Genomic DNA, 20,805 nt, shown 5'->3' on the forward strand with positions numbered 1-20,805 from the left:
TAGCCGGCCATAGAGCAAAGGGCGAGCCCTGGCCCTGCGGCTTTCCACGCTCAGCCGCCCCGCTTGGAGGCTGCCTTTTGTCTGAGATGCAGCCAGCTGGGGCGCCCGCCTCGCCGTCGGTCCAGCCAGCCCTCCTGACGGCTGCCGGGGAAGACAATAGAGGCACGCACGGCGCCTGCGCCACACGGGCTGCCCGCCCCCTCCTCTGCCGCCGCCACGGGTTGCGTCAAGGGCTGGCCCAGCTAAGCGGAGGGGTCGTCGGGACCGGGCTCCAGGTGGCCAGGCGGCGCCTAGCACTCTGGCCCTTAGGGACCTCGTGGCCACCTTGCAAACTGCAGCGCCCAGGAGCCGCGCCAAAGGGTCGCCGCGGTTACCGTGCAGTCCTACCAAAGGACTGCACGGCTCCAATAGAAGCCTATGCAGAGAAACAAAACAGGAGTCCAGTGTTGGCTAACAATATTTTATCTGCCATGGATTGTACTGTTACTGTTCCACTCAGTACATAATTAAATTGTGGGCTTCAATGGCAGTGAATGTGCTCATGGCCTGGCCAAGAGCATGGATGGCTTTAAAAGACAGATTTGTGGACTAGAGGTCCATCAAGAGCTGCTTGCCACTGTGATGAAATGTAACTATAGCAGTGGAATAACGAGGTCGCGCACTTACTGATTGAAAACGAGGTATTTTAATATTTGGCACCAATAGCAAGGTTCATTTGAGCAGCAAAGCTCCCAAAAATAATGAACCCCCGCTCACTTCTCAAACCATCCGTTTTAAGCAAAGCAGGCCTGCGGGCTGGCCCTCATAGTTATCAGATTCAATTCCCCCCTCCCCTTTCTCCCTGGTTGTTTTCCAGTGTGTCTGCTTATCTATTCAGCAAAGAGTTTCCTTATAGAAACATGTCTGCCATCAATACACATCTGTGACTCACAACCATTTGGGCTGTCTGGTTTCTTATCACATTGCAACTTCAACATTACATCAGACGCCCTTTTTGCTTTTTAAAGACAAGAGCATATTTTCATTTATTATTATTGTAGAGTTATTCATTAATTATTCAGGGGTCTCCCCTTCATAACCTGCATATTCAGAGGCAACAAACCCCTGAATACAAGTGCCAGAAGGAAGCTACATCTGGGAAAGGCCTTGGCCTCTGCGCCCTGCTTGTTGGCCCTTTAGGACAGCTGGTTAGTCACTCTGTGAAAAATGATGCTGGACTAAATGGACCATTGGTCTGATCCAAAAGGGTTTATCTTATATCATAGTGCAAGTCTATGCAGAGTTACCCCATTGTTAACTCTATTGATTTTACTGGCTTCAGAATGTGCAACGAAATAAAACAGGTGTCCAGTAACACATTAACAAATAAATAAGTGCCACTGGACTCGTGCTCTGTTTTTCTGCATAGGATTCTATTGTTAGAGTGCAATTGTAGCAGTAGAAAAGAGCAAGAGTCCAGTAGCACTTTAAAGACTAACTAAATTTGTGGCAGGCTATGAGCTCTTTTGTGCTACTTACAGAAAGGCTAAAATGGCTACCTATCTTGATCTGTGCAACTGTCAACCGAGTTCCATGCTTCTAAGCTTAAGGACAATAGAACTTGATGTTGAAACAGTTTAGAAGGCCGATAATTCTGCACTGTAAGTCTGTTGCAGCAAAAAAATAAACAGTCTTGTGGCGTGTTAGTAACTTAACAAAATTTTATTCTACCTAACAAAGTATTATTCTACCGTAAGTTTTCTTACACTTGTGCCCACTTCTTCAGACGCATTGAATAGCTCCTCACTAGGAAGGCATTCTATGGAAAAGGTAAGGGGAAACTCTCAGCACAGTCAAAGGTCCATGGAATGCTGTAAGTACAGGGCGCAATGCACAGCTTAAGTCAAACCAAGAAAAATACACTCACTGCACAGGGCAGTGGTATTGAGGCATTTGGATTTTCAGTTATATGCATTTGGATTTTCAATGTGTTGTAGCATTTAGTGTTGGACTCTGATCTTGGAGACTCAGGTTCTGATCCTTGCTGTACTGTGGAAAGTTGCCAACCACACCTCTCAACCTAGCCTACCTCACAATGTTGGTCTGAGGATAAAATGGAAACAAAATGACTGTGGGTGCCCACTGGCAAGAATGGCAGGGTATATATTAAGTAAATAAATAAATGGAAGGACACAATGACCTGATGTTGAAAGGTTGTTGCTTCTGGGTCAACGACTTCGTTTGTACCAGGTTTTGCCAGAGCTGAACTCTGGAACCTGCCTTATGGTCTAAAGCTATACGCAGATATGCAAAGCAACAACAACCCCCCTCTCCCCAAAAAGTAGCTCACACTTAGTGAGCCCACTATGGAAGATGCAAAAAGTGCTTTCCTGAGGGCTAAACTATATATCATGTTTTCTTTGCATCCTCCCCAGCTCCTGGCAATCCCACATGTGCCACAATTTCTATTCTTGGAACTCAACTGTCAAGCAGATGAAAGTGTTGCGGCTCAGGCCTGTAGTGCTCAGAGAGAAAGGTCTTCAGCCATCTCCCGGCACAGTTTTCCTGACCCAAAACTGCCCCGGTGACTGACTGATTTCAGCAGCCTTAAAATGGTGAAGGTAGTTCCCTATGCAAGCACCAGTCGTTTCCGACTCTGGGGTAACACAGCCTTAAAAGGCTATAATTCTGCTTAGGGTTGTGTGGCAAGTCCACAGTATGCCCTGCAGGGCTAAGCACCCGCTAGCATATTCACAAGGAGCTGTGTGAAGCTTTCCCCATGACTAGGAGGATGAAAAGGTTATCTGGAAGCTCTGCCTACAAATGATGGCTAGGGGGGGGGGGGGAAATCTACCTTACAAACACTCTTGTTTCACACTCCTTATTCACTCCCATATCCCAGGAGGACTCTCAAAATAGCCGCTGACATACATAACAGCACAAAGGGAGGGAGCTGATGTAGTTATTTAGGAAGCTCATAGGATATACCAGAGACCAGGAATGCTAAACTTCTTGCCCTGAGTCACCTTGGGTGTATGTCACCACCATACCCTATGCTTACTCAGAAGCACAGCAAAGGATGGCAGCCCCCCACCCCCCTTGCAGGATGTGTGCAGAGAGTTCTACAGCTGTTCCCAGGAACACAACCTTCATGTCATTTGCATGGATGTTTGCATATCCTCCATTCTGATGTGACATCTTGATTTTTTTTTCTTCGCACACTATAAAATTAATGGGAGGCCCCACTGGCCCTATGAAAGAATTAACGCGATGCATGGCCAGAAGTCAAACGTTAACAAAGAACATGTTCTGTATCAAGCAAGGGCTGTACTGGCTGCAATATGAGCTCAATGGAAGCTGAAACATGGGTCATGGAGATGTCAAGCTTCTCCCTTGTGAACACAGCCTGTGGCAGCTCCTTTCTCTGTGTGTCAGGTCTCTGCATGGGTCAGTGTTTTAGGTCTGCCTCTACTGAATCAAGCACATACAAGACAATGACTCTGAAAAGGGTGGTAGGGTCTGCTGAGAGCTAGTAATTATTCCCCACTTATAAGGAAAGTCTACCATAGTGGCCTGAATTTGCGTATACAGTTACAGCCTGTTGCAATTTCTGTCACCCTCTCAGGCTGGATGCAGCCTATCTTCCTCTTACGAAAGGGTACAGAACAGGGGACATCTTCAAGGCTTAAAGTCTACACGAGAGTGTCAGTTTGGCAGAGCTAGGTCAAAAGCAGACCCAGCCGAGAACATATTGACTCGACTGTTCTCCGAGGGCCTCCTCAGCAAGGGAGAGGGAATTTCCTAGAATCCCAGCCAGTTCTGCCCCCTCAGATCCTTTCAAAAATAAAAGCTCCCACAGGCTTCTTACAGAGCTCAAATACTGTGACACTGTCCTTAGAAGCAACAACAAAGAGGAGCCTCTGAGTGTGTGCTTAATGCAGCACTAACCTCATAGCACTAAATCAGGCCACCACTCACATTACCAGAAGAAAATAAAACCTTGTAGTGGCCGGGGTATGTGAGCCCTCTGGGATCTAGGGCTGCCAACTCCAGCCTGGCAAATTCCTTGAGATTTAGATTAGGGAGGGAGATTTAGATTAGGGAGTTTAGTGGAGAATGTGATGCCATAGAATCCCCCTTCCAAGCTACCCCTCCTCCCAAGAACTAATCTCTGGATAGGGTTGCCAGGTCCCCCAGTGGGAGATTAAGGTTGGAAATCAATTCCAAGCCACACGTGAATTATGGCAGCCACAGCCTTGTTACTTCACACGTCTTAATTTATAACGGTCTCAAACCGGTATTTGCACAGAAACCCCAGGTCAAGGTCACAAAAGGCTGGGAGGAACGGAGTGTATTGTGTTTGTGTCATATTCGGCTTTATTAAAAACACCTCTTAACTTCACCCTCAACCGCCTCAGACTACACTTCCCGGCAGACCCCGCGGCAATAGCGAGCACGCGTGACGTCAGGCAGCGTCTTCTCTGTCGCCCGCTCCTGCAGCTTTCTGGGCAGTCCAAGATGGCGGCGCGCTGGAGCAGCGAGAATGTTGTGGTGGAGTTCCGGGATTCGCAGGTAACCGGTTGCTCCCTCCACTTGGCAGCTGACGCGTCGGGCGGGTTTAAGTGGCAGGGGCTTGTTTTTGGGAGGAAGGTGTGGGCCCTTTCCTTTGCTGCGAACTTGTCTTCCCCCGTGTTCACCATTCAGTTTGGGGGTGCTGCTTTTGGCGTTGTAGTAGCAGTGTCTTTCCCTAAGTTTTTTTTTTTTAAGAGGTGCGTCGAGTCGCTCTTGTTTTTATTCTCCTTCACCCCCCCCCCCCACACACAGGGGATGGAGTACATGACTGTTCCCTTTTTCCCTTTATGCTCCCAATAACCCTGTGAGGTAGACTAACAGAATGAGGGCGGAGCAGGGATTTTCCCTTTCTCTTTTATATTCTCGCAGCTACCTTGTGAGGTAGGCGTGGGCGAAGTGGAGTGGCTGATTCATGGCAGAGTGGAGTTTTCCCTTTCTCCATTTTTTACTCATAATAACCCTGTGAGGTAGGCATGACTGAAAGGAAGTGGCTGGCTCATGGCAGAGTGGGGGTCTTTCTCCATGTTATCTTTCCAATAACAGCAGTCATGTGAGGTAGGCGTGGCTGATATTGAGCAACTAGCACAAGGTCGCCAAATGGATTTCATAGCTGAATGGGGATTTGAGGGTGGGACTCGTCAAACTTCGTTTTGTTTTTCTGAATGCACACATCTGTTTTGAATGTAAGAATAATCTTTCTTGGGTTAAAGCATCAAATTTATTATTTTTAGTGATGATGACTCAGTTATCAACTGATTTGAAGTAAATAAAACCTGAGCTCTGGCTTACATCTTGTGCTTTAACTGCATCTTGATATGCAGGAGTTGACAGGTTCTGGAGAGGCAGCCAAAGTAGTATGCTGTAGCTAAAACTACAAGGAGTCTTATGGTACAATAAAAAGTTATTGTGGTTTTCATCATCCAGGCTTCATTTTGTCAGGTGAATGAAGCAGCGAACCTGGTAAACAGGTGGCTGCCCTTTGTTTAGTTGGTTGTCTTCCCACTGATGTTCCTGACACACTTATCTGACACAATGGGCTCTGCCCTGGAAAAAGTTTATGCTTAGATTGTTGTAGATTAGAGCTTGTTTTGTAAGACACACAAAGCATTTCTACAGTTGACATATGTAGGCCTAGAGAGGGGAAACTATAAGCATATTGGCCATAATATATACAGTTTTTGTCCTTGAGTGTGGATTATATATTTCCAAAAATAATGTTTGATGGATTTGATGAAATGAACTCTAGTGCTTGAAAGTTCAAGCAACAATACTATGTGAGATGCCACAGGAGCTGGCAGTGAAGTTTTTCTCTTTCTCTCACTCTCACTCTGTACATCTGGGCATTATGCACCTGCGAATCATTTTGCTGTTGAAGGCATGGGACTGGGATTATGATTTAATAAACTGGAAACCTGGCAGTACAACCCACTCTGTTTCTCTGCCTTATCTGTCCACACAGTTTCCACACTGTTTCTCCATTTTATCTTGGCTGTAATTGGCAGTTGTGATATCTATGTCTTACTTTGCTCACTGTGGCTTTTTTGTTACATTCTACCTGAACACCTAATAGGCAAGTCTACCCCCCCACGCTCCCCAATTGATATTGAGAGCCAGTGCTGTGTAGTGGTTGGAATGTCAGACTAGCATTTGGAAGACTCAGGTTCAAATCCCCACTCTGCTATGGACACTTGCTGAGTGATTTTGAGCTACACTCAGCCTAACCTATCTCACAGGGTAGTAGTTGTGAGGGTAAATGGAGGAGAGGAGAATAGTATAAGCTGCTTTGGGTTCCCATTAAGATATAAATTAAGTAAACTAAACGTATGTACAATGGGACTACAATTTAGGCTTCTGAAAAATCTTAGTTTTTTGAACAAATATTGGTGATAAAACCATTAAATGTGTTATCTCTGTATGTACAGAACTTTTTTTAAAAATTACATATTTAATTGATTTATACTCCTTTTCTCCCTAATAGGGACCCAAATTGGCTTAGTTCATTCTTCTTCATTTTATCCTCACAACAACTCTGCAAGATAAGTTAAGCTGAGAACATGTGACTTGCCAAGGTCACCCAGCGAGCTTCCATGGCACAAGTGGGGGTTCGAGCCTGGATCTCCTAGATACTTGTCTGACACTCTTAACGAGTACACTATACTGGTGTAAATAAAGCATTTGTTTGGGCGCTAAAACATGGTGGTGGAAAGTGCCATCAAATCATGGCTAACTTATGGCAACCCCATATGGTTTTTAATGCAAAAGATGTTCAGAGATGGGTTGCTATTGCCTGCCTCTTTGTCATGACCTTGGTGTTCCTTGGATGTCTCCCATTCAGATACTAACAAGGACTGGCCCTGCTCATTTTGTTTGTACATCCCTCTCCTCACTATGTTGGTCTGGCTTGCCTACCCCTGTCCACCTACTTTATCCTCCCACCCCACCCATGCCACAATGGTGGGGATAGAAAGGTGAGTCAGTGAGCAAGTCACTAGGCTAGAGAGATGGTGGAAGAATGGAAGCCCAAGTGGGGTGAGTGAAGTCCTGCTGAAGACAAAGCTGATAGTGGGATGGGAAAGGAAGTTGAGATGGGGTGGACAAGCTGGAGGCAGCCGTGACATAAGGGGAAAGGTGTTTTTTCCATTCGCTCAGTTCTACAAGGAACCCCGTGTGTGGATCATATTGTTTTCCCACCTTTCTTCCACGGATTTCAAGTTACCATATGCAATTATTTGTCTCCATTTTCTCGCAATGACCCTATGAAACATGTTAGATCAAGAAAGAATGGCTGGTCCCAGGTCATCTATAGTCTTCATGGCCGAGCGAGTTCATACATCTGTGAAGTTGCCTTGTACTGAATCAGACCATTGGTCCCTCAAGGTCAGTGTTGCCTATTCTGACTGGCAGCAGCTTTCCAAGGTCTCAGGTGTAGATCTTTCATATCACCTGCTACCTGTTCCTTCTGTCTGAAGATGCCAGAAATTGAACATGGGATCTTCTGCATGTCAAGCATATGGTCTACTAATGAGCCACACACCCTGATAGAAAGCAAATATTACTCCAGTCCTTGTCCAGTATTCTTAACCACTAAATTCCACTAGCACTCTCCTATTGGTATGGGCACTACAACAAAGGTACCTATTTTTTCACATGCCATTTCTGGCTCAAGGCTTTCTAGAATGTAGCAGTTGTATTAATACAACTATGAGTTTACTGTCAGGTATTGCTGCATTTGCACCTGTGTCAGCCACATTGTGCATCATCCCACATCTCTAGGATATGGGAATGGTCAAAGAAGGGTATGGGATCCTTGAAATAAAAACTGCCTGGACTTCCCCTATCATAGTGTTAAGCTGAGTTTATATGAATGCCACTTTATTCCAAAATAAGACTGTTGTGGGTGTAAGTGCATGGCAAAAGCTGCTGAGGCCATTCCATAGCCTCATTAGATATCCCTTTTCTGGACTGTCTGAGCGTTAGGTAACACAAGGCAAGCAAAATTTCATTCAGAGTGTTTTGTTTCCAAGTACAGCCCCTTGCTTGGTCATTAAGGTGATAGTAATGATGCTTAGTGTAAAGCAAATTGTCAGGGAGAGAGAAACACAAGTAGTTAATCTTCATGGAAAAGCGTGCGCAGATACTGTCCACTAATGAATTTTTAACTAGGGTGCTGGTTGCCTTTTGTTAGGCTTCAGTCATATGTTCCATTAAGTGAAGAGTGATCTTCAGTATGAGGCAGCCTGCTTTTTCTAACTGTGTCACGATGTCACCTGATAGTAAAGGTGACAGCCAGGGCTTTTGGCTTTCCAGTGCTGCAGTGGTTGGGGGATTCACATTACTGCATTTGCACCCATGTCAGCCACATTGTGCATCACCCCACATCTCTAGGATATGGGAATGGTCAAAGAAGGGTATGGAGAGCCGCATTTGCATTCAGCCATCACTTCTGTTCAGCAAACCTTTAATACACTGTAGCTCTTGTTCCACTTCATTCTGCTTTCATTCATGGTTGTCCAGAAGCAAATGAGCCAGTGTGGTTTAGTAGTTAAGAATACTAGACTAACATCTGGGAGAGCTGGGTTCGAATCCCTACTCTGCTATAGATGCTTACTGGGTCGAGTCACATGGTCTCTGTGTAACCTACCTTAAAGGGTTGCTGTGAGGATAAAATGTAGAAGAGGAACATGTGAGTTGCTTTGGGTCCCTGTTGTATGGGAGGAGAACAAAGGTTATATGAAGCGAATATACGATTTCCCCACGCTTCATATACCTTTTGTTCCTCTCCCAACTGATAATTGCTCTGGAGATCATAGGAATATGCTGAGGGAGGTTCATCTTAGTTGTCTGGACAGGATCTTTTTGGGGGGGGGATAAACTCTTTGTACATATAAGCACAATATAGAATAAAGAATAGGTGGAAAAATATGTGCAAATCAAACTTTTCTCAGTCATTTTGCTCTTTAGTTTATAAAAACGATTGGCCAACGTGGATCCTCTTGACTTCAAATGTAAGCATGCCTAAGCCCATCCTCTTTGCTTGTTCTTCAGTCTCTGTTCTAAAATACGCATAGTAATCCTAGTAAATTGGAGAGCTGTGCAGAAACTCTGGAATAAAGCTGAACCCGGGCAATTGTCAGTTATCATACAAATAATATCCTGGACTAGCACCAAGAAAACCTAGGCTGATAGCTTTTACACAGCTATGGAATTCACAGGGCCAGTTGTGTATACTCAGCCTAACTTTGCAGGAATGCTGTGATCCTGAAATGGGGTCCCCCCACTAGTGTGCAGTTCTGATCTTCATGAAGGAAGAACAGGATTTAAATGTGATATATGCATTATCTGCCTTTCTGATGCTCCCTAGATAGGATGCCAGGCAAATAGGAGCAGGGTTGATTTTTAATGAACAGAGAGAAAGGGAATAGCTTAAGCCCCATCCCAGTGTGGTCCTTTCCAAGGACACTGACCATGCGATAGCAAGAATTCTTTTCATATAAGATGTTCCAGGTCCCCAGCAGCAGATGCTGAGAGAGACTTTTCTTTGTCTGAGGACCAGGGCCAGCAGAGTAGATGATGTTAAGCTGAGAGCCAGTTTGGTGTAGTAGTTTAAGTGCGCAGACTCTTATCTGGGAGAACCAGGCTTATTTTCTCACTCCTCCACATACACCTGCTGATGTGACCTTGAGTCAGCCACAAGTTCTCTCAAGGCTGTTCTGCTCAAGAGCAGTTCTAGGAGAACTCTCTCAGCCCCACCTACCCCACAGGGTGTCTGTTGTGGGGAGGGGAAGGGAAAGGAGATTTGTAAGCCACTCTGAGACTCCTTTGGCTGACAAAGGGCAGGGTATAAACCCAATCTCCTCCTCTTTCTCTTCCTCCTTCTCCTCCTGATTTGGAAGAAGTTTTCTATATTCCTGGTTACACCTCTGTACTTTCTTCCCATGGGGAAAACTGAGGTAATATACTTGAGGATGCTGTTGCAGGGGAGAAAATAGCCACCATTCATCTAATAGGGCCAGTTCAAGGTATTTTGCCATCCCAACCAAGGTAATTAATGTATGGGTGAGCAAGTCCTGCCATGCACTCAGTGATGACAGGCTCCCCACAACTTTCTCTGTCAGTGCCCCCCTCTTTGGAGTACAACCGCCACAGTGAAGCCTGTCAAAATAATGGTTAAGTCAATAGCAACAAACTCTGACAAGCTAGGCGGCAGTGCTTCAGAGTCACTTCTGTGGACTATAATGAATGCAACTCAAGTGGCTCATCATTGCATTAAGATTGAATGCCATTTCTAGGCTGGATTTCCAGCAACGGGAAAGTTACAATCCCACTGTTTCGTAGCGGAAGCTTTACAAGCCTTCTGCCATTTTTTTGAAAAGGGTGACTTGGAGGTAGTTTACAGGAGAGATCTGAGGATGGCAGAAGGCCTCAGTTCCAAATTGATCAGACTGGGTTGATCTTGTGTGACTTTCGCTTTTTTTTCCTTGCGTGTGCCGTGCCTTCCTCCAGGTGTTGCATTTGTGGTGTAATCCTTCAGCTGCCCTGAGCCTGCTTCAGTGGGGAGGGCAGGATATAAATCCAATAAATAATAAATAAATCATATTCCCATTGTAGTCCCATGAGGTAAGTTAGGCTGAGTGACTAACTCAAAGGCACCCAATGAATTTTGTGTCTGGGCTAGGATTTAAAGCTAGGTCTCTCCGGTCTGTCATTCTGTACTCTACTCCATTCTGGTTTCCCCACAAGCAGCCCTCTGGGTAAGTATAAAAAAGGCTATTAATGTTAATAACTTGCAGGGCTTAAAAGATAAAAGGAGCCAACTTTTGCTAGTTGCCTTAGTTCTTGCCTTGTCGCCTGAAGGGAGATTCTTGCTTGCTACAGGTGACCAGGTAAGTGGTTCTTTGCAGGCAAGCACACACCAAATACACTTGCAGAGCAACTCGCACAAAATGTGACATGAGAATCATCAAGCACTGATATCCGTTTATGGTTCCTGCTTGAGAATTCCCAAGAACTGAATCCTTTCTGCTTGTTGCTTTTTTAGCTTCACACATCCATCAATATCAAATCTAGCCAGGGGCTGGGCAAAACATCATCCTTGACAAAACACACGTATCCTTTTTGAAAGCAGTCAGGTTTAGAGTCTCCAAAAATATGACAACAGAGTGTGAGTGGAGGTGGCAGTTTGGGGGTGGTATTTCTCCCTGTTTTTGTGAATCACCCCATCTGTAGCCGTGGTTTGGTTTTCATCTTAAACATCGCAGCCTTTTCAGTGTCCCATCTCCCAGTGGTTATTCCTTCAGCAGGACCAGTTATGGGTACCCAGAGGGACCCCATCCGAGGATACCCTGTGGTTGTTTGGCTCTGGGCAGCCTGCCAGAGTTCATAAGGAACTATATCCCCTTGGTGCCCTTTTTGATACTGGAAGGAATTTCTCCTCCTTGACTTGAGCTCATGTCTCTTGCATAGCAAACCTCTCCCTGCTGCCACCCCCCACCCCCCTGTTCAGCAGCTGCTGTGCTTGCTTACCTACTGGCCTAGCCTGTCACATTGTCAGGGCACAAGCCCAGCAAGGAGAGGCTGGTAGACAGTGTAGCATTTCTCTTCTAATCAGTCTCTAGCTTTTATGGTGTTGTCTTTCATTTGCTGGCTAGCTGATTTCTATCTAGCAAAGCAATATTGTTGACGTCCAAGCATTATTGAAACAAGTGGTCCAGCAGTTCTGGGGGCTACTGCTCTGTTTGTCTGTGTCTTTTTGGGAGCAGTACTAAAGTCCCCGGTCAATTCTATCTGTGCTAATTCTTTGTCATTTTGTAACAGTTAAAATTAGCCCTGTCAGGATCTAAGTTACCAGGAAGGTGGGGTACTCAAATGTGGCCTTTGGAAAACAAAGCCTGGCTGTCCACTTAGCCTGCCAAAAATGCCCCTACATCCAGCATTTGGGATTCTCACAACGGGACTGTTTGTCATCAGGAGATGGGATCTTGTTAGGTGGAACAGTAGACAGACAAGCTGTTTTCCTCTGTAGAATTTGTTCACTAAAAATAATCATGAGATTCCTGATGCATTTTAATTTATGTCTGTATATTCTGCCCTCCCTTTAAAGTTTGGTTAGGGAATCCTGGGTTAGATTTATCCCCTTGTATCCTCACAACAGCACAGTGTGGTAGGTTAGCTTGAGAGTGCACAGCTGACCCAAGGCCACCCAGCGAGCTCCATGGCCGAACGAATCGCTGCAACGGCAGTCTTCTCAGCTGAAGTTCTACGCTGTGCTTGCTTATTCCAAGGCAGAGTGGTGACTAGAGAAATACTGTATCTCCAGCATGGTGACCCACGGGTGCTGTGGCAGCTACATCTCCCCCAAAGCTCAAGTCTTCCAAAGCAAAGAGTCAGTCCTGGCTTTTTTCTTTTTGAAGCGAGAGATTCTTCAAAGGAGCCCCAGAGTCTTCAGGGAGGCGCCCATTCAGAAACAGCTGCCTCCATCACAGGATAGCACTTGGTTTGCAGCCAGCCATCATTTTGTTATTTTTCCCCCACACCCCATGTGGTGATGCCCATTGCCTTTTTTCAGAATTTCCAAAGCACCCACATGCTCACAGGGTTGGGGAGCCTTGTACTATGCCAATGAATATGAAATCTGTATGCCTTGATTTATCTCAACCATGTCCTTTTTCTCCTAATTGCTATAATCGTGTGATGATCATCCTGGGTTGTTATTTTTTATTGTGCTGGGAGATTGTACTCTAGGCTCAGAGGTGATAATCCTAATTACATGATGTTTGTCACTTCAGTGGGGCATGCAGAATTGCAACTCTTAAGTTTCAGTTCACAAAGATCTTAGGATGGATTTTAAGCTCATAGAATGAACTTTTAAAAAAACCCAATCTTTGGTGTAGCTGGCTTGTGAATTCATTCTCTTCATTCCCAAAATCAGCTCCTCACCCTTAACACCTAATAGCCATTTGAAACAAATTGCTAGATTGGCTGTGGTGATCACTTGATCATGGAATTTCACCATGTTTCTTGACCCAGTTCTTTCCCTTGATTTTGCATTCCTTGATAACCTGAGCGGATGGCAGGGGATTTATTTCACTCTCTCTCTTTTTCCATTTTGCAGGCGACTGCAATGTCTGTGGACTGTCTTGGGCAGCATGCAGTGCTTTCTGGGTGAGTGCCAAACATTCGTGATAGAGTTGCTGTTGATGCCAGCAGCCACCATGTTGATCCTTGGTGGTGTGTGTCAAAGGCAAGCAAGAAGGTTTTCACAGGTTGGTGCAAGGATTCTGCTTTGCAATCTGCATTGGACAGAGAAGGAAAGAGAGCTCCTGTGGATAAAGTAAAGACAGATGGGTCACCGCCAGATCACACCCCAGGGGTCCAGCTGGTTCAGTATGTAGTTAAAGAGCCAGATGCTTCTCTGGAAAGGCCACCAGCAGGGCATGAAAGCCATTGCCTGGTGTCTGGGGAGGTGTGTTGCCTCCGCATATGGAAGTTCTGTGTAGCTGTCCTAGTCACTGAAAATATCGATTTCTCTATTGGCTTGTCATCTGTGTTAGTGACAGTCATTGCATTTTGGCTTAGTGAAACTGACCCAAGATTATCCATTTGTGCATTCCATGCAGAACTTAAAAAAAAAAAATCGATCCTGAACATATTTTTTTTTCTGTACAGAATTTTTTAAAACAAGGATCTGTGACATGGGTGGTGGATTGACTAGAGTAGGCTGCTTGACCCAACTAGTTTTGGAGCATGCCTTGGTTGATCAAATCCAAAGTTGAGGGGCGTTGAATTAGAGCAAGAAAGCCTGGATCTTTCACCTTGTCTCTACCCCCTCCCACCCCGTCGCCACCACATTGCTGATGTTTGAAGCCTTTCTCTGTCTTATCAGTAATCTTGTCTTGCTTGTATTTAGCTTTGCAGCCAGTGACCTTCTACTTCTGTTGATCTGATTATCTGATGTCCTTGCACATGTGTTTTCCAAAGCCTTGCTTACATCTCTCTTTTTGTTCTCGTTTGCTGTGATGTTCCATAATAGTCATAGCTATCCTATGCAGGCATTTTTTGTGTGTGTGCTGTGAGAGATTGCACCATTCCTGCCCCTTTCCCTGTGGAGTCCCTGCTGTCCATACTTTGGACAATGCATTTGCATTGAGGCTATTTTTCTGCTTTTTCTGTCCTTTTGCCTGGAGATCGTGAGAAGCTGTATTCCACATGAATGCAGAAAATGCACAAAATGAAGTAATGGGGCTCAGCCAAAACCCAGCTTTTAAATAAGTAAGTTTCTAGCCCTCATGACATAAAGATATCCTTGAAAGTGTGTGGCTGATGTCAAATAAAATTTCAGAAACAGAAAAGAAGGTTGTCAAATTTTCTAGTGCCAAGTCACACTCACAATCTATCCCACAAGGTAGTTTTGAGGATAAGATGGAGGAGAGGAACACAATGTAGGCCACTCTGGGTAGGCGGACGGGGGGAGTTAGGGTATAAGTGAATATCTTTCGATCTCTCTGTGGTTCTTTTCTCCTTCCAGTTCCTGACATTCTATAACGAAGTGGTGAAGAGAAACAAAAATGATCAATATGGTCTGCAAGTGAAGAAAAAGCCTTTGAGTCATTCATTTCATTTCATTTTATTCGATTTATATCCCGCCCTCCCCACCGAGGCGGGGTCAGGGTGGCTTACAACATAAAATTCTAACAATAAGATTAATGAATATTAAAATACATTAAATAGTTTACAGCAGTTAAAACAAGAAAACAATCTATCAGTGTGCTAGCCAGAGAAAAGGATAGCTAAGGGAGGACATGATGACAGAGTTTTGCAACTTATTTGTGAATTGGAAAATGCGGATGGAGAAAACTTTTTCTCCCTTTCACATAATACTAGAACTGGGGAGGGGGAAATCACTGAACAAAAACTGCTGTGCAGCAAATCCAAGATGAAAGAAAATACTCTTGTCATGTAGCATGAAATGAATGTATGGAAGTGCCTGCCCTACTAATAACGCAGTATTAGCTTAGCTGGTTCTGAAAGGAGATTCCACAAATTCCCAGAGGAGCTGTCTGTCCGTGTCTCTTTGCTTCAATGGCTAATGGAACCTCCATATTTAGAGATAGTATACATCTTAGCACCAGTTGTGGGAGGAAGCAGTAGGGGAGGATTATCCCCTTCTTCCTTTGCTTGGGGATGCCTCTTTTGGCCACTTTGGAGAGCATAATGTTGGTCTAGGTAGACGTTTAGTCGTCTCTGGCGGGGCTCTTCACAATGTTTTTATGTGATGTGTCCCAGAAAGAGACCCCAGAGCAGAAGTGAATGGAGAGTAGCAAATTTGATTGTCGATTTCTAGAATCCTCAGAGGGAAGGGCTGACACTTGACCTTAGTGAGTTTCCTTACTTTCACCTTCGTACATGGATCCTGCCATTTGGTCCTTTAAAATAAAGTTTAAAAACCTGTTAACTTATCATCTGCCTTCCATTCCTGAGAGGATGGTGCACTCCTCATCCATGGGAGATCCCACTGTGTGTTCTGTGTCTTTACACACACACCCCCTCATTCACATACACCCTGTGTTCTTGCTATGCTCATTCCCTCTTTCCGCGCATTCCACCTGTGACAATGAATAGCCATCTTGCTAGTAGTAATACATTATTTTGATCCCCCCTCCCTCCAATTTGTCTCACTTCTGTCAAGTTCTGGAAATGTGATGGGAGTTTGTAGTTGGCTATAGCATCAGTGATCCTTTGTGTCCAATTGGCCCTTCTGTGTGCTCAGAAGGGCGGAACTCTGCTTAGGGTGGAACATTGAATTCTGTCATAGATCTTGCATAGGCCATTGGCCACCAAATGCTGAGATGTGGCTGATACTCTTACTCATTGGATTTTAGCAAATAAGAATCAGGTGATGTCTTGCTTCATTAAATATCTGAAAATGGTTTCTCAGGACTAAAGGGAGGCACAGTGGTTACAGGCATGAGGTAATTCCATGAGGGTTTTGTGCTATAGCAAGAGATAAAGAAAATATGTTAGTTGTGAGATTAAAATCCAGGTGAAAGGAGAACCAGAAGAATAACATTCATAATATTCATGGTCAGAAGAAAAGCATATTTGGACAGATGGTTGATCAGTCCGTGGGCAAATAAATAATTATATGTTTGGTTAGACATTAAAATTGAAATTTCTGATACAGTTAAAAATTAATGAAGAAGAGCTAATGCTACCCAAACAGATATGTGCATGAACCTAATTCAGTTATCTAGGAATGTAAGAGTAAATGTCATCTTGCAAGATGTCCTCATTCTATAGGCATGTTGGAAATAAATGTGCAAAGGTTGTAAGCCCTAATTGGTGGCACAGCCAGGTTGTGTTTGAGGTGATTTCTATATGAAGTCACCTTTAAAGATACATAAATGTGACAGTTTTGGAATTAAAAATCAGCATCTGTGAGATCAAAGCTCCATACCCATAGACTCATGCAATGCTCTGTTTATTTTCTAACTCTTGTTCTTATGTTCTCTTTAAATTAGTTAATTGTGAGCATCATAGATCCACGTGAATAAAAGAAAGTCGATACAAAGATTCTTCAATAGTATTTTTATTTGTTAAAATATTTATTCCAGCTTTTCCCTTGTGTTTCAAGATGGCTTACAGCTCCAGAATTTAAAACCCAATGAAGTACAATTAGACTCCAATTAACACTTCTGGTGATGTGTGGAGAGTGCCATCAAATTGTAGTCATCTCAGAGTGACCCTGTAGGGTTTTCAGGGCAAGAGAGAAACAGATGACTTGCCATTTTCTGGCTCTGCCTAGCAACTGTGGACTTCCCTGGTGATTTCCCATCCAAGTACTAACCAGGGCTGACCCTGCTTAGCTTCTGAGATCTGGAATGCCTGCAGTTTATATCCCACTAAAAACCCTAGCAAATAAAATAGCCCTATTGCAGCTCCTAAAAATGTCTAAACATTCAGCTCTTCAGGGGCTCTGTTGGACAAGGTGGGCACAACTGTAGAAAAGGAATAGGCTCTGTTAGATGCCAGATTGGCTACCTTAAGAGGAGGGAGCAGCTAGCAGGTGGCAACCTGAAGATTAAAGTTGGCAAATGGTGTAAGAAGCTCCTTTAGAAGTGTGAGTCGTGCGTATCCCACATATACTAGTTGTAACATACCTGAGATGTGCTGAGAATCATCATGATGTACCTTTTGCCAAGTGATTAATCCTTGGCTATTCAGAAGCTAAATAGGAGTCTGATTTCTGAAGTGCAGACCTTTATCCTGATTAGTCTGATGAAAAATGCCATTTGACAAAAATGTCTATACGATGTACCTTGGTTCCAATATTGACAGTGTGTTACTTGCGGGCCTTGCAGACGCCGCTTCCTCTACATCGTGAACCTAGATGCCCCAGCGGAAGGCCACCGCAAGATCTCTCGCCAGAGCAAGTGGGACATTGGTGCTGTGCAGTGGAATCCACATGACAGCCACGCACACTACTTTGCTGCTTCGGTAGGCTGGCCCTGATTTTTGGCTGTGTTCTCTGCACACACACCCCACCCCCAAATCTGGGTCCTAAACAGTGCAGTGTGTGTGTCCAGATATTTCATGAGATTGAGGTTAGATAGTTGCTTCTGGAGGTGTCAGAAGAATGCTTATGGGGAGTTTCCAAATCATGTGTAGATCCTCCCAGTAAACATGGCTGTCATGCTGTCTGAACTATGGCAACCAGTGAATTTTGCATACACACAGAGCTTCAGTTGACCACTGGATTTTTCAGGGTTCTTGTTTGCATGCACCAAAGCTGGATGCACATGCAAAATCTACACCTTGCCTCTGTTCATACAACATTGTGTTGTGTATCAGGAGCATTGTGGCTGCCGCACACTCCCAATATGTGTGATTGCCAGGCTTTTGGTACTCATGAATGTCATGTCTTGAAAGGGTTTATGTGTTTGTGTTTACCTCACACATACACACCTTTTAACTCTGCAATTTACAGGCAAAAACTGCCTCCGCGTTTGAGTGGGATTATGAAGATGAGATGCCTAAATTCTAGAGAAGGTCCTAGAAGCTTTACAAGTTGCAGCTCCATTGTAAATCCCCTCACTGCAAAGCACTAAATGTCTTCCCTAGAAAACAATGCTTTCCATTGTTTTGGAAAACTTCAGGGATATGTGTTGACTCACCTCTTTAGAGAACAACCTTTCCCAAACTGCACATGAGGTTTGAACTGAGTCACTTTTTTTTGGGCAGGAAAGGACTAATCCATCACATGCCTCTCTTCCCCAAAGCTGCTCTCCAGAAAATGGCTCTTTGAAATATCTAGAGTTTGGTTTAGTTTTGCAGTTGTCTGAAATTCTAGGTGATTTACAGCGTCCAACAAACATCCGGGGGATAAAGACCTGAAATATGTGAATGAATAGATAATCTAGAAAGTCTGTCCAAGATAAAATGCCAACACCATCATTAGAAAATTATGCTTTGTATTGGTTGTGACAACTTAAAAGGGAGGCAAGTAAAAATGCTTCTTTAGAGGAAGTCTTCTTACAGCATCGCAGGAAGGTTGGGAATAGCTGTGAAGGCTCTGTTCTTAGTTGCCAGGGAAGGTTCTTTTCTAATTAATGGGCTTTGAAGCAAGAGATGTTCACAGTTATTTATTCTGCCTTTCTTCCATCATGGAGCTCAAGGTAATCTGTGGAGCTTCTGGGAGAGCATGGTTCAGACACTGATGAGTCCTAGATCTCTTTACCTTTTGCAAGATTTCTTGTTACCCTTTGTCTTCCAGCCATAGTTCAGGGAACAATTCTGTAGCTGCCATGTACTCTTTTATTTTTGTTGCGGCTACTTGTGTCTTCCGTTAATTTCAGAGCAACCAGCGCGTTGACTTGTACAAATGGAAAGATGGGCATGGAGAAGCTGGCACTTCCTTGCAAGGGCACACACGCGTCATCAGGTATGCCAGTCCTCCCAGTGAGCCTCTGTGCATTCTCTTATCAAGTGAGTCTGGCCAAAAGGCTCTGGTGCACCCACACTGATCAGGCAGTTCTCTCTAGCAGACATAGCGCCCCATTCCTTCAAGCAGCAGTTTTGAGCCTCCTACCTCCAGGGAATATTGTTCTGTGTCAGTTTGTCCACTGGGGAGTTTACAGCACTCAGAGCGTAAAATCCAAACCTAGAATATTTGGGTCTCACTGTAGCCATGCATTAGCAGAGGGCATGCCCTAACCATGCCCAACACACACCTGCTAACTTTCAAGGGTAATATGTCAACTGTAGCCAGGGAAGTCAACAGTTGACAACATTGGGGAGCTCTTTATAAGCTTTGTTTATTATTTGTTTATTACATTAGATTTATATCCCACCCATTCTACGAAAACTCAAGGCAGCTAACAACATAAGATAACAATAGTAAAACAATAAAACAGTCAGGTAAAATCACAATGGTGCTACTTCATCTATTCAGGCAAGATCTTATAATATTTTCCTTTCTCCAAAGCGATCAGATCCTAGGCAGGTGTACTGATAGATCCAGGTGAGGTGGCAGTTTGGGGGAACTTCAATGAAATGAAGTTAACACAGAGACCTGTGTTAGTGCAGTGATGTGGCTGAAGTTGCTGCCTGGGATTTTTTTGATCAGATAGATCTGGATTTCCATCTCAAGATAACAGTGAAGGGAAGTCTCTTGTGGAGTCCAGAGATTAGCTAATTGTAGGGGGGAAAGTTAGAAGCCCAGGGATGTCTTAAAAGGCTTAATAGTATGTATTCCACCATGAGCTTTCATACACCAGAGCTCAGTTCCACAGTTGCTTGTAAAGACATTTTTTGGTGAATTCCAGCACAAAATGCTAGTTGGTGGAGCTGTGAAGCCATGGGCAGAGTGAAGGGATGCTCTTCCTGGATCAGAAGGTTGGGTGGGGGCAAGTAGGAGGGAGAGATCTGGATGTTTCCTTTTGCACTTACTTTTTTGTTGCTGTGCTTTTTGCCAGCCATGAGCAAAAGTGGTCACTAAAGACCATGCAGAGCTTGGTGACCACTGATGTCCAAGGCAGAAGCTGTCTGATGAAGCTTTTTATTTCCTTTTTGTGCCCTTTTCCCCTCCTCCAGTGACTTGGACTGGGCCGTGTTTGAGCCAGATCTGCTGGTTACCAGTTCGGTTGACACATACATCTACATTTGGGACATCAAGTAAGAGCTTGGGGACCATGGCAGGCTCATGTTGGGCATCCAGGACTGTTACAACTTGAACAAAAATGTCGGGTTGGGTCCATGCTGTTGCTCCATGGGATGTCTCAGGTTTTGCTTATGCTTTGGGGTACGAAAGGAATTTCCCTCCAGGTTGAATGGAGAGCCCTGCTGTCAGCCTTATTTTTCTTCCTAGCTTGCTTAACCTGTTGCTGGTGTGCCCATGAAGGCTGCTTTTGATGATTCACCCCATTCTCAGCTTGCAGAATGAACTTAGTTACATCATGAGAGAATGATTGGCTTCCCTTCTAGATCAGTAACTCCCAAGTGGGGGTATCATGGGGAATATTACATAATTAAAGATTCTAGTGAGCTGAATCTGTTGGTTGCTTGTTGTGCCTCTGCATGATTCCCTACTCTAGGTCTTGTGTCTCCCAGTCAGCTGCCTCTGGAGCAGATGTGTTTGAATCAGAAAGTCAGTTACCTAGCCACAGAGAAGAGTGTTCACCATGCCTTTAGGAATTGTTTCTCTGGGCTTGCCTTTTGCCCAAGAGGGAGTCAGCTTAGATCAGTAAATCATGCAGAAAC

The 20,805-nt window shown here is 44.4% G+C and overlaps 1 protein-coding gene across 2 annotated transcripts in view; it reads left to right on the forward strand.

Annotated features, from left to right (window-relative positions):
- The first annotated feature begins 4,473 nt into the window (after nt 1–4,473).
- The window catches only part of WDR59 (WD repeat domain 59), a 257,231-nt gene continuing 240,899 nt past the window's right edge, over nt 4,474–20,805 (forward strand). For both annotated transcript variants that reach the window (XR_009556193.1, XM_060254132.1), the window contains exons 1-5: nt 4,474–4,551; nt 13,163–13,212; nt 17,409–17,544; nt 18,903–18,988; nt 20,140–20,220. Coding sequence is in view for 1 of the 2 variants with exons in the window: in XM_060254132.1 (XP_060110115.1) it covers nt 4,498–4,551; nt 13,163–13,212; nt 17,409–17,544; nt 18,903–18,988; nt 20,140–20,220 (407 nt within the window). In the remaining variant the exon portion in view is untranslated. The remainder of the gene's footprint in view (nt 4,552–13,162; nt 13,213–17,408; nt 17,545–18,902; nt 18,989–20,139; nt 20,221–20,805) is intronic.

Source organism: Heteronotia binoei, chromosome 14, assembly GCF_032191835.1.
Source record: "Heteronotia binoei isolate CCM8104 ecotype False Entrance Well chromosome 14, APGP_CSIRO_Hbin_v1, whole genome shotgun sequence".
Taxonomy (NCBI): Eukaryota; Metazoa; Chordata; class Lepidosauria; order Squamata; family Gekkonidae; genus Heteronotia; species Heteronotia binoei.